We start from the raw sequence: 15,295 nt of genomic DNA, 5'->3' as shown, positions 1-15,295 counted from the left end.
ACTTTACTAACTAAAACGTTACCTACCTCCCAGCCAGTACTCTGTGTAATAAAAAGTAAACAAAAAAGTATGTCACAGAAACAAAATTAGAACTGTCTTCTTAAAAGCTAAAATATGCCCCAAAAAGCTAAAATATATGACTGTCAACAATAGGATGCTGTTCATGTGAAAGAGTTTCAAGGATTTTCATCTGCCACACACATTTTTTGCACCTTTTTCAATAATTCAAATTTCATCCTGAACCTGAATTATAAAACCAATTTCAGTTCTCAAGGGGGGAAAACTGTCAATATATGTTTTGTGTCATTAATTGTTCATGTCCAAAGAACAGAATGCAATAGATTTTCCAAATATGCTTGAGCTTTAGCTAAGAGTTCTCACTGTGAATTCAAACAATATTTACAAGTCATGTGAACAGAATTCAATTTCTTTGCTAATTTGGGATGTATAAATCTAGCATAAATGAAAGACAACTATGTTAAATGAACAATGGCTATGTCTTTGTGTGATATGTAATGTTATGTGCTGTATTTAAACGTGTTTAATGTTTTATCAGGGGAGGGTCAATTTTGATGTTTTATACTATATTTTATCTATGGCATTGAATTGTTGCCAACACTGTGAACCGCCCTGAGTCCCCTTCAGGGTTGAGAAAGGCAGTATACAAATACCGTAAATAAATAAGTTAATTTATTAATTAATTAAACCAAAGCACCTTCTCAGGTCTTTGGACAATTCTTAGTATACAGTTAGAAACATTACCAGTTCAGAAACAAAGCTGGAATTTCAAATGCTTGTGGAGCCTTGGGAGGAGCATTCATATGAACCAGGGTTAAAGTGAAAGATGATATAAACCTGAACTAGTGAGAAATCCCTTTAGGAAATGGCAGAAGAACAAAACCAAGGCTAGAAAGAGATGTTAACACTTCTAGCAACCAAAAAAAATGGTCAAAAGAACACATACAGATTGCTCTCTAGTGTTCGGCCTAGGAAAACAACCTGCATATTTATCATGAAAGCAGACAACTCCTCTTTATCCAACAGAGTCTAGGGCAGATGGAGTGCCCTAGAAATCCTGTGATGTTCAGAAGTAACTAGGAAGCAAGAATTTTAAATGTTTTTAAATTACACACAAATCTTATCCCAATATACTGCTGCTCTTCTTGTTTTGATCCACATGCCAGTGAAATCTTATCTGAGGCCCCTGTCACTGCTTTCCAGGTCATTTTCATGCTCAAAGGCAAGGTCACTGACTGTAATACAATCTCTACTATGCACATCATAGTTTACACAAGTAGATAGCAACTGTAGCAGGAAGAAAGGGGTCCTTTCAATCAAGTAGCTTGTAATGAATTAAGGGGATAGGGGGAAAAACTTCATAAGGCACTCAGCCAATCAGACTACAAAGGTGGAGGGACAGGACAAATTGAATACTTCCTTATTTTGCAAAGGCAGTCTTCAGTTTGAAACTCTGGTATGGAATACATTAGCCTGCAGAGATAAGCACAAGTCACAACAATCACCTTTCCAAAGCAGAAGTCTCTGGAAAACTAATCCAATTGTTATCTTTCACTAGTATTTGCTGATTTTACAGTTTGCCACATGGATTGTAGGGCCATGTTTTGGTGATGGGAGACACAATTACAGGTGTAGTTTTGTGCATGTTGTATACTGGCTGGAATAAATTAGCCTAACACGTTTCTCAATTACTTCATTGCAGGCCCTACAGGCAGCAATCCAAGTCATTACCTGATGAACTATTTTGCTGAATGCCTCCTGGAGTTTACCATGAATTGTGGCCAGTTTCTTGGCATCCCTGTTTGCTTCATGAATTGGAATGAGGATTTTATAAACTTCGTTGACTGCTTCATACATACCAGCCTACAAAACAGTGTTATGTCAGGTGAATCTATTGATCCATCAAGAGAATAAACCACAACCAACAACATTGTATTAAAATAGTTGATTAAAATGTTTGAAGTGATGAAAATGAAAACATTGCTTCCAATACTGAGATACAAAATTTCTAATGCAAATAATATGTATCAATAATAATAATAAATTCTGTGTGAAACTCATATAAATTTATTCATACATTTGCAGGATACTGTATTTTGAGGGCCAATTTAGTGTTGAAGACCAGTGTAAACTCTGTAAAGCTGGAATGGAAATCATGCAGACCTCCAGATGTTGCTGGAATGCAACTCCTATTAACTACAGTTAATATAGCCCATGGCATGGAATACTATGAGCTACAATCCAGCAACATCAGGGGAGCCATATAATTCCCACAGCCTTCCTCTAAGCTCACACACAATTCCTAAATCATATATTTCTAAGAATTTGTATAATAGTAGTATATGTCCCAAGCAGAAGAGAGGCTGAGCAACGTGTGTTTGGTTCCACAAATGGAATAAAAGCCTTTTAGAGATTATACTTAGGGACCTGGTTGTCAGCAAAACCCCTATTCCAGAGCTGGCTTTCAGAAACATGTGCAGGAAATGCTCCAGACACACAAAGAATTTTCTTCATCACATAAGACATTCTGCTCCCTCATTCAGATTCCAGATATTAAAATAGTCACAATTCATAATTTAAGAACATTGACACACACATACACATTGACTTTTCTCTTCAAAATGGAGGGAAAGAGATCAAGGGGCTCAATTTGTGCATATTGTTTCTCTTCTCCTTCTTTCTAGGTTCTTTGAAGAGACAGAATCTCACTGCTTGCTCATTCATTAGGTCAATTGTTATCATTCAGCAATATTGCTGATTTTTACAGTCTGCCATATGGATTGCGGGACTGTGTTTTGGTGATGACCTTGTATTTCCATTTGTACCTAGCAGGGCCCAGGACAGAAGAGAACTGGCCAGAACAATCCAAAGCTACTTTGAAGTTTGGAAACAACTTCCTAGATCTGCTCCCTTACCAAGGCCTTGTTGAGTGACTCTATTAATCAGGAATGGGGTCTTCCCCTTTCAACTACCTTCTACTTTACCAAGCATTATTGTCTTTTCTAGCAAGTCATGCCTTCTTACGGTATGTCCAAAGTAAAACAATCTCTGTTGAATCATTTTGCTCCTGCTTAAAATAATCTATTTCATTTAATTCAATGGAATTAAGCAGCATTTAAGTAGTAAATACATTCTATTGTGCTGATGAATTGTATGTCTGAAGATTTCTAATTACTATTACTACTATTGCATATTCAGAAGGGAATACTAAACTAAATACATGCATTAAACTCTTCTACCATAGAGAAAGAGGCCGCAGCTTGCTCCAGCAATCCAACCAGACCTGCTTCAGTAAAATACTTTCCAGAACAAATCCCTTCTTCATCTGGTGATACAACATCATCAGACACTGCAGATTCTTCTAGAACATTTGAAGAGATGTTCTGAGGAGATAAAAACATTTTCAGCTACTTTCAGCAGCAATACTATTGCTGTCCTAAAACTCGAATCAAGCAAATAAATATTTCTAAATATGAGCCACCTTTAATATTAAGATCAAGATTTTCCATCCATTGCTCAGTAGCAATGGCAGAAATTTGGAAATCGGACTCTTCCATAGTGCAGAATTCCTTGAGCTATAGAAGAACCAGTCCAAAAAGTTGGTGATGTGGGGTGTCTTTTAAAACACTTATTTTCAAATTAACTAAGTACAAGCACAAGCCCCAATCTTTTTTTTTACAGAAATCCTACTAAAACTAAGTTGAAAATAACGTACATAACAAATGAGGAACAAGCACTGCTCCCCTCATTTAAAAAATACACATCAAGTAGAGTCGAAAGCATATCTAAATAAGAAAGTGATTGCCTGGAGTGAGAGGTGAACAGAGAGATAGGTAGCCTAGCCTACAATGAGAAGGAGTTCACAATCTGGGAGCAATCCCTTTCTTGTGTCCTCACCAATAACAGACAACTTTTCTCTGAAGTTTTCAAAAGTTTAGTACATTTTAATGGAGAAAGCCACTCAGTCTTTGACCCAAGTCCTTAATTGGTAGCCTGTGAAACTATTGTATCAAAAGGTACATGTTCCTTGTAATGCTTTTTTGCTTCCTACACTAAAAAAGATAATGTTCGTATCCTAGGACTTTACTCCATCCAATTCTGCAGTTGTATAAAGAAGTAATTACCTGAAATGTAACACAACCAACAGGGAGATATTTTCGATCTTCGAGCATGCTTAAGTATTCAGCAACAAGTGCTGCAGAGTGGACCAAACACTGTGCGGATTCTGCATGGTTGCTCCTCTCAGAATGTTTCCCAGCCATGTTCTGCAGCCAGGTTAGTCGCAGGTCTGGGGAATTCTGATAGCCCTTTGCAATTCTAGTTTTTAGAAACACAGAAGTATCATGTAAGTGCTTGCTTACTTCCATATCCATATCTTAGACATAGAAAGCCTAGTAAAACTCTACCTGTACATCAAGTCAATCAGCATCTCTGGATCTTCTTGGTGCTCCTTCATTTTAACAGTGTCAGAAAGGATCATATGGAGGTTGAAAACCAGATCCTGGACCTGAAATTTTAAAAATGAATAAAAATTTAAACATTCCAAACAAATATGCCTTTATTTGGAATTGTGTGATCCCTCATCATTCTGTACTCAACAAACAAAACATGCTGCTAAAATTCCATTCAATCTCTTCTAGCTATGGGAGATGATAGGACCCATACACTAGTTAAACAGAGAATTTTTGATATAGGAAGGCAAAGAGAGCTCATGAAGTCACCTAAATTTCTAGCACCAGGGCATTTAAGATGGCAAGTAATTACTCAACCTTATTTTAACTTTCTTGATAATAGCATCCTGAGAAGTTTGTTCACTTTGGCCAGATGTAACTCTCTTCCCTCCAAGGTGTTAGAGGGCAAATATAAGAAAATTCCACTTGAAAGGAGACCTTGCCCTTGGCCACTTGCTGAAATAGATTCCCTAGAACATATGCTTTTTAGATACCCTGTTCATCAAAAGCCCTGTAAAGGAATTCTCAGTCAAGTGCTGGTTGAACTCAAATGTTAAAAACATATTGGACTATATGTTAATTGGCAGTGACCTCACAATTACAAGATTAATAGCTTATGTGCATCAATTTATAAAAATAAAAAGTAACATCCAGCAGTCGGATAGTACAGGATGAGATGTTTTTAACATGATACAGTTCTAAGGTGTAGGTTATCTTTTCAAAACGTATAGTCAGAGTAAGATCTTATAGTATCTTTTATAATAGTGTTAAATTTAATCCGCACCCTAACCTAATGTAAACAATGTATTGATGTGAATGGTTTATTGTAAGGAAAGATTCTATACTGTTTGCTGACCATAAATAAAGATTTGATAGAAAGAAAGAAAGAAAGAAAGAAAGAAAGAAAGTGCATTTTCCCCTCTGAAGTCTCCCAGAACAGATCTGAGAGATAACTGTAGAGACAGAAGGGGTAGGAAAATATATATATGCCACCTGGCAGAAGAAGTATAGATTTTAAGTAAAGACCTTACATTTTTCATCTATCAACTCATCAATTTTTATTCATGGTGAATTTTAACCTGATTTTTTCAGTGAATTTTACTTTACATTCTAGGTGTGTGTGTGTATGAATATATATATATATATATAGAGAGAGAGAGAGAGAGAGAGAGAGTTATATTTTATACTTCTGCTTTAACCATGCTGTACCTCAACACGAGACTTAAAGAGAGGTGGGTAATGAAATGGTTATTATTATCATCATACAAAGTAGGATGGTATTATTTTACTAAATTGTTTCTAAGAATACTCAAAATAAAATGTCACACAACTTGGCTCTAGTCTGATTTAGCATTTTAAGTTAGTATTTATTTCAAGCATAATTATCTACACCGTCTGTCATCATATTTTAAAGTAAACAGGGCATTGATAGCCTTCTGTCAGGACTATTTTGATTGTGTATTCCTGTATGGCAGAGGTTTGGACTAGATGACCCTTGAAGTCTCTTTCAACTCTATGATTCTATGTAATGTAAAGAACAAGCCAGTTTTTATAAAAATACAAAACAAGAACTGGCTTAAGCAAAATTTAGCAAAACTGAAACAGAAACACAATACATTATGCATTTTTAAAATCAGAAAACATTTTTAACTGAACCTTATTTCTATTTGTAAATCAGATACATTTCTCTATTTAAGTTAAGTCTGAACAGATGGATTGAAATTTGTAACTTAGTTGACACGTTTGTGTAATGCTTCCTGTTTACTTTAGTTTTTGAGCAGCTGATGTGTATCAACATCCTAGACTGGAGCACTGGCATTTTGCAGTGTTCAACTCGTCTCCAAGGAAAACATTTCATATTCCTTTTTGGCTCTAAAATCAAATTATATGAAAATTAAATGAGGGATTCCCTAACAAGTCTCAAGGAAATCAGCCATATTTTTCAATGCCAAGAAATATTTCTGCTAACCTGATCAGGGAATGTTGTCTCCCTTAATTCGAGGTCCTCTTCAGCATAGGTCAAGATGGTCTTCAGAGAACGTCTCAAAAACTCCTCATTAAAATTCTGAGATGTCCCCACTAGGGAAGAGAGCGACATTGTCACCTGCATTTTAACTCTGGCAAAATTCTGAAACAGAAGAATTGTTAATGAGTCAAAACCTCTTCATAACAAAATGGCTCAAAAACAGCAATTAATAATCATCAGGGCCCCAAGCCAGAAAACATGGCCAGCTTGTTTGAGATTTCTACACAGGTTTGGCCAGCAGAACGTCATTAATTTTGAAATATGTATTGATCAATCTACTCTTGATTATGATACTTTTCAGAATATTTGGGAATATTTGGAAGTAAAGTGTAGTATGACCCCATATCGATGGGATATGGGGTCATATCCCATGGATATATGTTCCCAGGCTTTGCATGAATCAGTGAAACCACTGATAATAGCCTTTTCAAAGGGACAAATGACGGAGGTACAGAAAAGAGGGTGTAGCTTGTATAGGAGACTCTAAGTCAATAAGTGAAACTGTGGATAAGTGAAACTGCATATGTCAGTGTTGAACTGCACAACACATGTTTTTGAGTCCATTTGTGACTGCCTCCACTCAGAACAGGTCCACTGTTGCCTGGTCACAAACAGAATGATTCCTTGCACCACAATCTGTTATGTGCCATGCTTTTGTAATTACAAATTTTATACTTACATTCCCAATCTCAAAGTTTTGCCTCATAAGCAGGTACAACGAAGCACTAGCATGTGACCGTATGGTGCCAATGCTGCTGCTACAGTGGCGCAGGAGTCGAAGGCATAAATCAGCACATTGCTCAGTCTCTTCTTCAAACAGCAGCTCTGGGAACTATAATGGTAGGAAAATAAATAAGACAATCAGTAGAAGCAGCATAGATGACTTCCCAAATGGCAAGATGTTATTTGCACAATGACTATCTGCCTTCATCTCCCCTCAGTCCAGACAGATACCCTCTCCAGCAAAACAAGTCCCCTAGTGCACAAAACAAGCTGGCTAAACAAGGTCGCTAAATATGGAAACAAGATTCAAATGGAAAACAAATAAATTAGACAAAAAATTCCTTTTTGTCCTGCATCTCAAAAACACTTACCTTCGAGACCAAGGCCCTCTGAGTAGCAAAACAATGCTGCAAGTAAAGAGCGCTTTGATTGCAGGCCATGCTATGTAAAAGGACCTTCAACACTCCACCAAGGATGCTTTCTTTGGATTCAGTCACAGAGACAGTCTATAACCAAAGACAAAAGAAGGGAAGAGAAAAAGAGAAAGTTTTAGTGTTGTTCAGGAGTCACAACAAAGAGAAAAAAAAATCCACAGATGCCCATTTTAAAGCAACTAAATCCCAAAGACAAGAAAAGTGTTGAGAATATGGCTTGCAACAGATATAAGTACATTAAGAGAGATGCTCAACTGCTCAGTGCAATAAAACAAGTCCTGTTTCTAGAACATAGTTTATGCTACAAGCTCACACAAAAACAAGAGGCAAACAATTACAAATTTTAAAACTTTTTAAAAATATATGTTAATAGAGCAAAATGTAGAAGCGATTAAGGACACAATCCTATGCACACTTATTTCAGAATATTTCCCAAATAACTGAATGGAACATTACTTTTCAGAAAATATGCAAAGGATGAAATTTCAAAACACATTAATACTATTACAATTGAACACTTGTTAATAGTATTTGGTTCCCGTTTTAGGACAGGAATAAGGAACATCTGGTTATGCAAATGTTGTTGAACTCCAATGCCTCACCTTTAGTCAGCATAGTCAATGGTGAGAGCTAATGGAAGTTGTAGTCCAACTTCTAGAGAGTAGTATGTTTCCCAACCCATTTAAAAACAAGCTGCAATGAGGTTGTATTTTCATTTAGGGACAGAACAACAACAACAACATTATTTTATGTTATTTATTTTTATTCTTTGTCCTCGCATTTTCCAATTATCCCTTCCTTGTGCATGTGACGCTTAGAAATAGGTATACTAGGGTGGATGGATTTCAAGGGAAGGGCCAGTTTGTAGGGCTATGATGATATACCTTATATTTAATCATTCTCGTCAACATAAGTTTTGGTGACTCAAATCTTAGCTCAGATAGGCTCACACAGATACAATAGAATCAGCTAAAGCAGAATCCTTTTCTTTTCCAGCTCAAGCTTTATTGCATTGTTTAACGCAGCCCAATGCTCTCCAGTCCTCTTTCACTATTCTCAGTTCTACAAATCCGTCCAGCTAGACAGAGAACAAGATGAAAAAGTAGGGTCGGGCAAGAATAAAAAGGCTTTTATGCCTATACATTTTTGCAGTCGGCATTCCTTCTATTCAGAATTATTTTAAAAGGTTTTTTTGTACTCTTACCTGAACTACTATCTCTAAAGTGTCCAAAATGATCAGATTTGCTTCAGTTGCCAGGTTGCCATCAATAAGGGCTTCATGTTCAATCTCTGCCCGTGATCTGGTAATAGTAAAGAATGCATTAAAATAATTAAATTCACAACTTTCATAATGTTTGGGAAAATGAGATGGTTCACCAGACAAAAATTAACCTGTAATGCAAAGGTGGGACTTTTCTGGCCATCCAAGTGTTTCATGAGTTTATGTGTCAGCATTTCATACATTTGTGACCATTTTCTGTAGATTTTATGCTTAGCCAACATTTTCCCCCTTAAGATAGAATCTATAAACTATGCAACAATAAGAGTTTGGTAATTAAAATCTGAACTACTCTGAAAAAAAGTTACTTATTGAAATACTGTATTTTGTTGCATAACCGTCGTCATCGCATAAAAGTTGCACCCCTCCCCCCCTCCCCCCGGTTTTGGATCCCAGTTGTGGTATTTAAAGATTTATTTATTTATTTACTATATTTATATCAATCCTGCATATTCTTTTGCACTGCCCACTCTACCAGGAACCAAAATCTAGCTTGCTACTACAAGTTATAGATACAGACCTCGACAAAGTAACTATGCTTTTAAACTGCCAAGATTTTAACTGTTGCCTCTCAGTGGAAAGGTTTCTGAATGAAGTCTGTATATTGAATGTGTATCAAATGTGAAGTTCCCTATTCTGTAATTTATACTGTATTTTATACTGTTTTGTTATATATGCCAATAAAGGCTTATTGGATTGCATTGGATATTTATATCCTGCCTTTCTTGACCCCGAAGGGGATTTCTCACTTAATAGTCACACTCTTATGGGTGTGAATATCATGTTTTGCAGCTATGGGATTCCCTTGGCTGGCAGTGGAGGGAAACCCCACAGCTGCAAAAAAATAAAAATAAAAATCCTCATGTAGTATAGTTGTACCACCCTTTTTTCCAAAAGGGGAGGGGTGGCTATTGTGCAATGAAATATGGTAACAATTCATTATTACAGGTCCAATAACTCTGATCCGAAATGCATAAGACCAGAAAGATTTTTGAGGTTTTTATTTTTAGATTTTGGGATATTTGTCTATACATAATGATATAATTTGGAGATGGGACCTAAGTCTCAACACAAAATTCATTTAGGCTTCATACTCACATTACACAAATAGACCTAAGGTCATTTTTTTACACAGAGTATGTGGTCTTTGAACCATCAGAAAGCAAAGGTGTCACTATCTCAGCCACACAAGTGGACAATTTTGAGTTTTGGAGATGTTCAGATTTCTGGATGAGGGATACTCAACTTGTATGAATTACTTACTTCAATAGAATCACTTCAATAGAATTTATCAATTCACACTTCATGATGTGAACACAGGGTGGTGCTATTGGAATATGTTTCTAAGGCAAATAGACCAATGGATAGGTCTGGGTAGGCACCGAAAGAAAAATTCAGCTCATGTACAAAAGCATTCCATTTCGATAGAGTGCATTCCACTAATGCCATACATGCTTCTTTAAAGACAGAAATCAAGAGTAACCATATTTCTTAAAACAGTAGTTGCCCATGCTACTCTTAATATCACTATAATCCAAACATAATTAATCTCTGACAACATTGCTAAAGGGATATACTGCACTGAAGGTCTCCAAATAAGATGAAATCAAACTTGTTGCTCATCTTAGACAACACGCATTTGATAGCCTCACCTTCTGTAATTTTGCCTCAAAATGTTTACTGTATTGTAATAGGGAAGAAAATAAATAAAAAATCTTTTTGTCCATTTAATACATGTCCATGTTCATTTTATTGAGCCTTCTCTCTCTAGCTTTCATGTAAGTCAAAACAAATAAACTATTTTTCCAAGTCATTTGTGACTTCCTTAAGTTATAGAATACTCTATCTTGGTTGGTTCTCCTCTAAAGGGGAAGAGGTGTCTTCCTTTTTTCTGTAAAATTACTGGCTTTCAAAATTTCATTATTACTTCTGTCTATACAGGCAGTCCCCAAGTTATGAACAAGATAGGTTCTATAGGCTTGTTCTTAAGTTGAATTTGTTTGTAAGTCAGAACAGGTACATTCTTAAATGTAGCTCCAGCCAAAAATATATATTTCTTAGTTTTGAATAATATAGGAAAGGGTTAACACATGTGTGGTGTTTGTTTTGCTATCTATGCCCCTATTCAGAATATTTTACCTCACCTTCTGTCTCTTTGATAATTGGATTTTGGAAAATTTGGCTTGTTGTGGAAACAAAGATTGATGATAAAGCTTCAGTGGAAACACCTTTCCCCCATGATAACTCTTTCAGGAGTGAATTTCCCTTCTGAGAGGTCAATATCTCTCACTTCCTGTTGTCTCATCCTGTTCTTAATTATTTATCATTTGTAAGTCGGATGTTTGTAACTCGGTGACTGCCTGTATTCTGTCTTACAAATGGGTACATTTTACTTATGGACCTCATAGTTAATAAAACAGCACCTTGTAAGGCCCTAATAAAGGAAACAGATAATAGGCTGGGCTTGCAGCCTATTATCAGATAATAGACTGGGCTTGCAGCCTATTATCAGATAATAGGCTTGTCTTGCAGCCTATTAAAATAGGCTGGGCTTGCAGGTTCCCCACTTATAACAAGAAACCCCAGTCAATATTGAAGGCCCGCTGTACAAGAAATATCCTGAGATCTCCTCTTCAGAGAATCCAGTTTTAAAACCTTGCATCTAACAGCTGCAGAGCCTTCACAGTAGTGGCACCATCGCTATGGAACACTCTGCCACCAGAACTCCGTGCCTTGCGGGATTTATCAGCTTTCCGCAGGGCTTGTAAGACATATTTGTTTTGACAGGCTTTTGATCTTTGATATGTTGTTTAATTTGTGTTAGATTTTAGTTTGTTCTTGTAAGCCGCTCCAAGCCCTAGGAGAATGGCGGCATATAAGTTTGAAATATAAATAAATAAAATAAATAAAAATATGCATTAACCAGTAGTGGGAGTTTTTCCCAGGCCTGCAACTTACTGAATGCAAAGGATACCACTCTATCAAGATTTAAGATTCCATTCTCTGTGACATATCTTTCTGGCCATAAAAAGCCCTCATTGGACAAATAATAAGGCTGCTGAGTTACAATGTATGGGCAAGTTGGCTTGGCATCAAGGCTAAACATTTTCACTCTGTACTAAACACTATTCAAATGAGCATGAATGATTTTAATATTTTTCAAAGGAAGCATATGGACCTGTGGGTTACTCCTGTCTCCAGTATTTTGCTTTTAGGCTACTGGACTCTTCTTCAAACCTGTCCAGGATTTCACTTGGACAAAATTAAAGATGTGATAAGATGACATCATTTCATTGCCACCAGGGAAAACTTGTGACCTTTATTAATGGTGCTGAGTTATCAGAAAGCAATATTCGTATGATACTTTATGGTGAGCATCATGCTAGAGAACAGAGAGCATGTTACTATAAGATACACACATCCTTACATTTTACAGCCAAATATTATGGAAAATAATGTCTAGAAAGCGGCTGCATTTACCATGGCTTGTACACTCAGACTCTTTTTTAGAAGAGAGAAAGCATGCCAAGCAAAGCTGAATCCACAATCCCTATGGCCAAGGAACTCCCACTCCTGCAACAATAATTTCAAATTCTAGCAGGCTCCTGTACACCAAAAGGGACCACTGCAGTCACACATGGGCATACAAAGCTTTCTGCAAGCACTAAAAGCCAGAACTTCAATGACAAGAATATGCAAAAGTACAAACTGGCAACCAAAACAATCCAAAACACACAGCAGGATATCAGTGCTACAGTACCTGGTTGGTTTGTGACTTCTAAACACACAGCGCATGTGGAAAAATAATGAAAGTGATGGATTAAGGTATGAAAGAAGTGAGCTTTAAGAATCCCAGAATACTCTAATAGAGTAGATGACTAGTGGCATTTATATTTTTCTTAGCTGTATTTTAAAATACGCTGGAGCATGAATGCATAGTTTGCACTTACTTCCAGAACCTTCCTGTCTGATTTTAAGTAAAACCTAACAGCTTCAAGGAATCTAATTTTAGCTAAGCATGGCTACAGAACTGCAGCTATCATGAACTTCAAGCACAACTTTCACATGTGATAAGAGGTCAATGCTATTATTACAGGATTGGCCTTTGCCCAGTGCCAAACCTGCCCCAGACTATGGCCTATTAAGCTTCAAGAGTACAAGGTCAGTCCCTATATTTGCACAAAGGTCATGCCAAAGTTAACATGGGTTGCATTACTTGTCAAGTTTTTCTGTGTTTTGCCGCCAATGAGTCATATCCTTTCTCCACCTCAGGTTCTCTTGACTTCCAAATGCACTCCCCGAAGGACTTCTTTCTGCCAAAATATATATATCAAAAGACCTTTTAATTTTTCACACAACTGAAGGCAAAAACAAGTGTTATGACATCTCACTATTATAAGAAAACAACAACTTTTCTGGGGCATTAGATGAGTGATATACTTCAAAATGAATCATCATCAATGCTAATTCAATATGACACAAGCACTCTTGTTTTGAAGCCACAAAGACTTAACTTTTAAAATCCCATGCTTAAACTATCAGGGTACCTTAAATATTCACAAACTGAAGACCGACTCTGGATTAAAGGGCTGTGCTTCAGGCATGAGAACATTGTTTAGCCTCTTTCAGACATTATTTACCACTAGAGGGTACTGCACAACCAGGAGAAAGGGGGTCTTGCCCCAGCCCTGGCTGCCACTGTCCAAGAATATATTGATAATGAAGGAATAAAGACAGGTTTGAGTAACTCACTTCTTAATTATAACTCCCAGAATACTCCAATCTGCGTACCCTCTAGTGGTAAATAATGTCTGAAAGAGGCTAAACAATGTTCTCATGCCTGAAGCACAGCCCTTTAATCCAGAGTCGGTCTTCAGTTTGTGAATATTTAAGGTACCCTGATAGTTTAAGCATGAGATTTTAAAAGTTAAGTCTTTGTGGCTTCAAAACAAGAGTGCTGTGTCATATTGAATTAGCATTGATGATGATTCATTTTGTCTCAAGTCATGATTCAGATAATGTCTACACATGAACAGTGTGGGGATTTGTAGAAACACCATGATGAAATGTCAACAGCTGATTGTCAGAGCACAGCAGGAGCCAGGATTTTGATTGGCTACTGTTCTCTGGCTTGCTGATGAGACAAACGGTTTTAACTGCCACTTTCACCTCGTGAAAGAGGGTGCTGACTGGAAACAGCCAGGAAGGAAATGGCTGCCAACTCTCTGAAATCTGATCATTTCTAAGACATAAAGCATATTTTAAAGACTGTTTAAAAGGACTGTTTATTCCCTCTGTTCTCTGTAAGAATTCAGAGGGATATATTGTCACTCTGTTTGACCTTTTAAAATGAAGTAACTGTTACTTGTTACACAAATCTGAGTGACACATCATCATACTGCCAGGTATATCTTGATTAAGGAACTGTGGTAAAACTTCTGTTTATTTTACATTTACAACTTCCAACAAACATTTTCTCTCACACAAATATCCTCTCATAGGCAGATATTCCAATACAGGGATCTCTAAGTCAAGTTTACAGAAGCAGAGCTTCACTCCCTGTAATTTTTGTGGATGTCACTTCACAGAAGGTGGTTCAGTTTCAACTGTCCAGAACAACAGTCAACTTACCCAGCTGCCCCCTGCTTCGTCGCACCATTTCTTGTCTTGCCCCGATGCTCCCCAATATGGCTTCCTCAAGTTTGGCCCTCATATCTTTTGATTTCTTAAATGTCAGACTGTTCATTCTTTCAAACACTTTCTTACCCTGAGTGTTTCACAAAAGGACAAGAATACAAATCAAGAACCATGTTGCCACAAACAAAAATAATAACAGATAAACAAAGCCAAGGGGTCCACAAAGTATGAGCTACTGATAGAGAAGAAACCATAATTGAGCTCTGTTTTATCTAAGGCGAAACTTTAGAAAGGGAGAATGAAAAAATAGCCAGTGGAAACAGAGAAGCAAGCAGTGGAATAAAGTTGTTTTTACCTCCATTTTTTCATTGCTTGTTAAAGTGGTCAGAACAATTCTTTATCATGTTTACAATACAAAAGGAAATATTTCAACAATCAGTGCTCCCATTCATAATATCCTGGGAGCTATAATTCTATAATGGGTATGGGAATATCTGATACAGGATTCTTAGCATTCATAAACCTGCATTTCTCATCTTTCTTTGGATTAATTATGGCAATTAAACCTGTTCCGAAATTATAGATATTTGCAGTGCTGAAGCATCCAAGATACATTTTATCTCCTTTCTTTGTGCTGTCACCTTCCTGGAGCAAGACTTACTTTATTATTTGCTTATTAATAAATATTTTATGGGGGGAGGGGGTGATATACCCCAACTCTTATCAC

The 15,295-nt window shown here is 36.8% G+C and overlaps 1 protein-coding gene across 11 annotated transcripts in view; it reads right to left on the bottom strand.

The window, feature by feature from the left end:
- The window catches only part of DOCK7 (dedicator of cytokinesis 7), a 150,160-nt gene that overhangs the window by 19,229 nt on the left and 115,636 nt on the right, over positions 1-15,295 (bottom strand). For 4 of the 11 annotated variants that reach the window (XM_060773636.2, XM_060773637.2, XM_060773646.2 and 1 more), the window contains 12 exons: positions 14,563-14,698; positions 13,148-13,244; positions 12,692-12,709; positions 8,857-8,953; positions 7,590-7,724; positions 7,175-7,327; positions 6,439-6,597; positions 4,425-4,525; positions 4,143-4,335; positions 3,258-3,401; positions 1,750-1,881; positions 27-41 (listed from right to left, as the gene is read on the bottom strand). In XM_060773636.2, coding sequence (XP_060629619.2) covers positions 27-41; positions 1,750-1,881; positions 3,258-3,401; positions 4,143-4,335; positions 4,425-4,525; positions 6,439-6,597; positions 7,175-7,327; positions 7,590-7,724; positions 8,857-8,953; positions 12,692-12,709; positions 13,148-13,244; positions 14,563-14,698 — 1,380 coding nt within the window. The remainder of the gene's footprint in view (positions 1-26; positions 42-1,749; positions 1,882-3,257; positions 3,402-4,142; positions 4,336-4,424; positions 4,526-6,438; positions 6,598-7,174; positions 7,328-7,589; positions 7,725-8,856; positions 8,954-12,691; positions 12,710-13,147; positions 13,245-14,562; positions 14,699-15,295) is intronic. The other 7 variants (XM_060773640.2, XM_060773642.2, XM_060773648.2 and 4 more) reach the window with 3 other exon arrangements.

The sequence above is a fragment of the Anolis sagrei genome, chromosome 4 (genome assembly GCF_037176765.1).
Source record: "Anolis sagrei isolate rAnoSag1 chromosome 4, rAnoSag1.mat, whole genome shotgun sequence".
NCBI classification, from domain to species: domain Eukaryota; kingdom Metazoa; phylum Chordata; class Lepidosauria; order Squamata; family Dactyloidae; genus Anolis; species Anolis sagrei.
The sequence above is the reverse complement of the archived record's forward strand: the minus strand, read 5'-3'. Positions and strand labels throughout refer to the sequence as shown.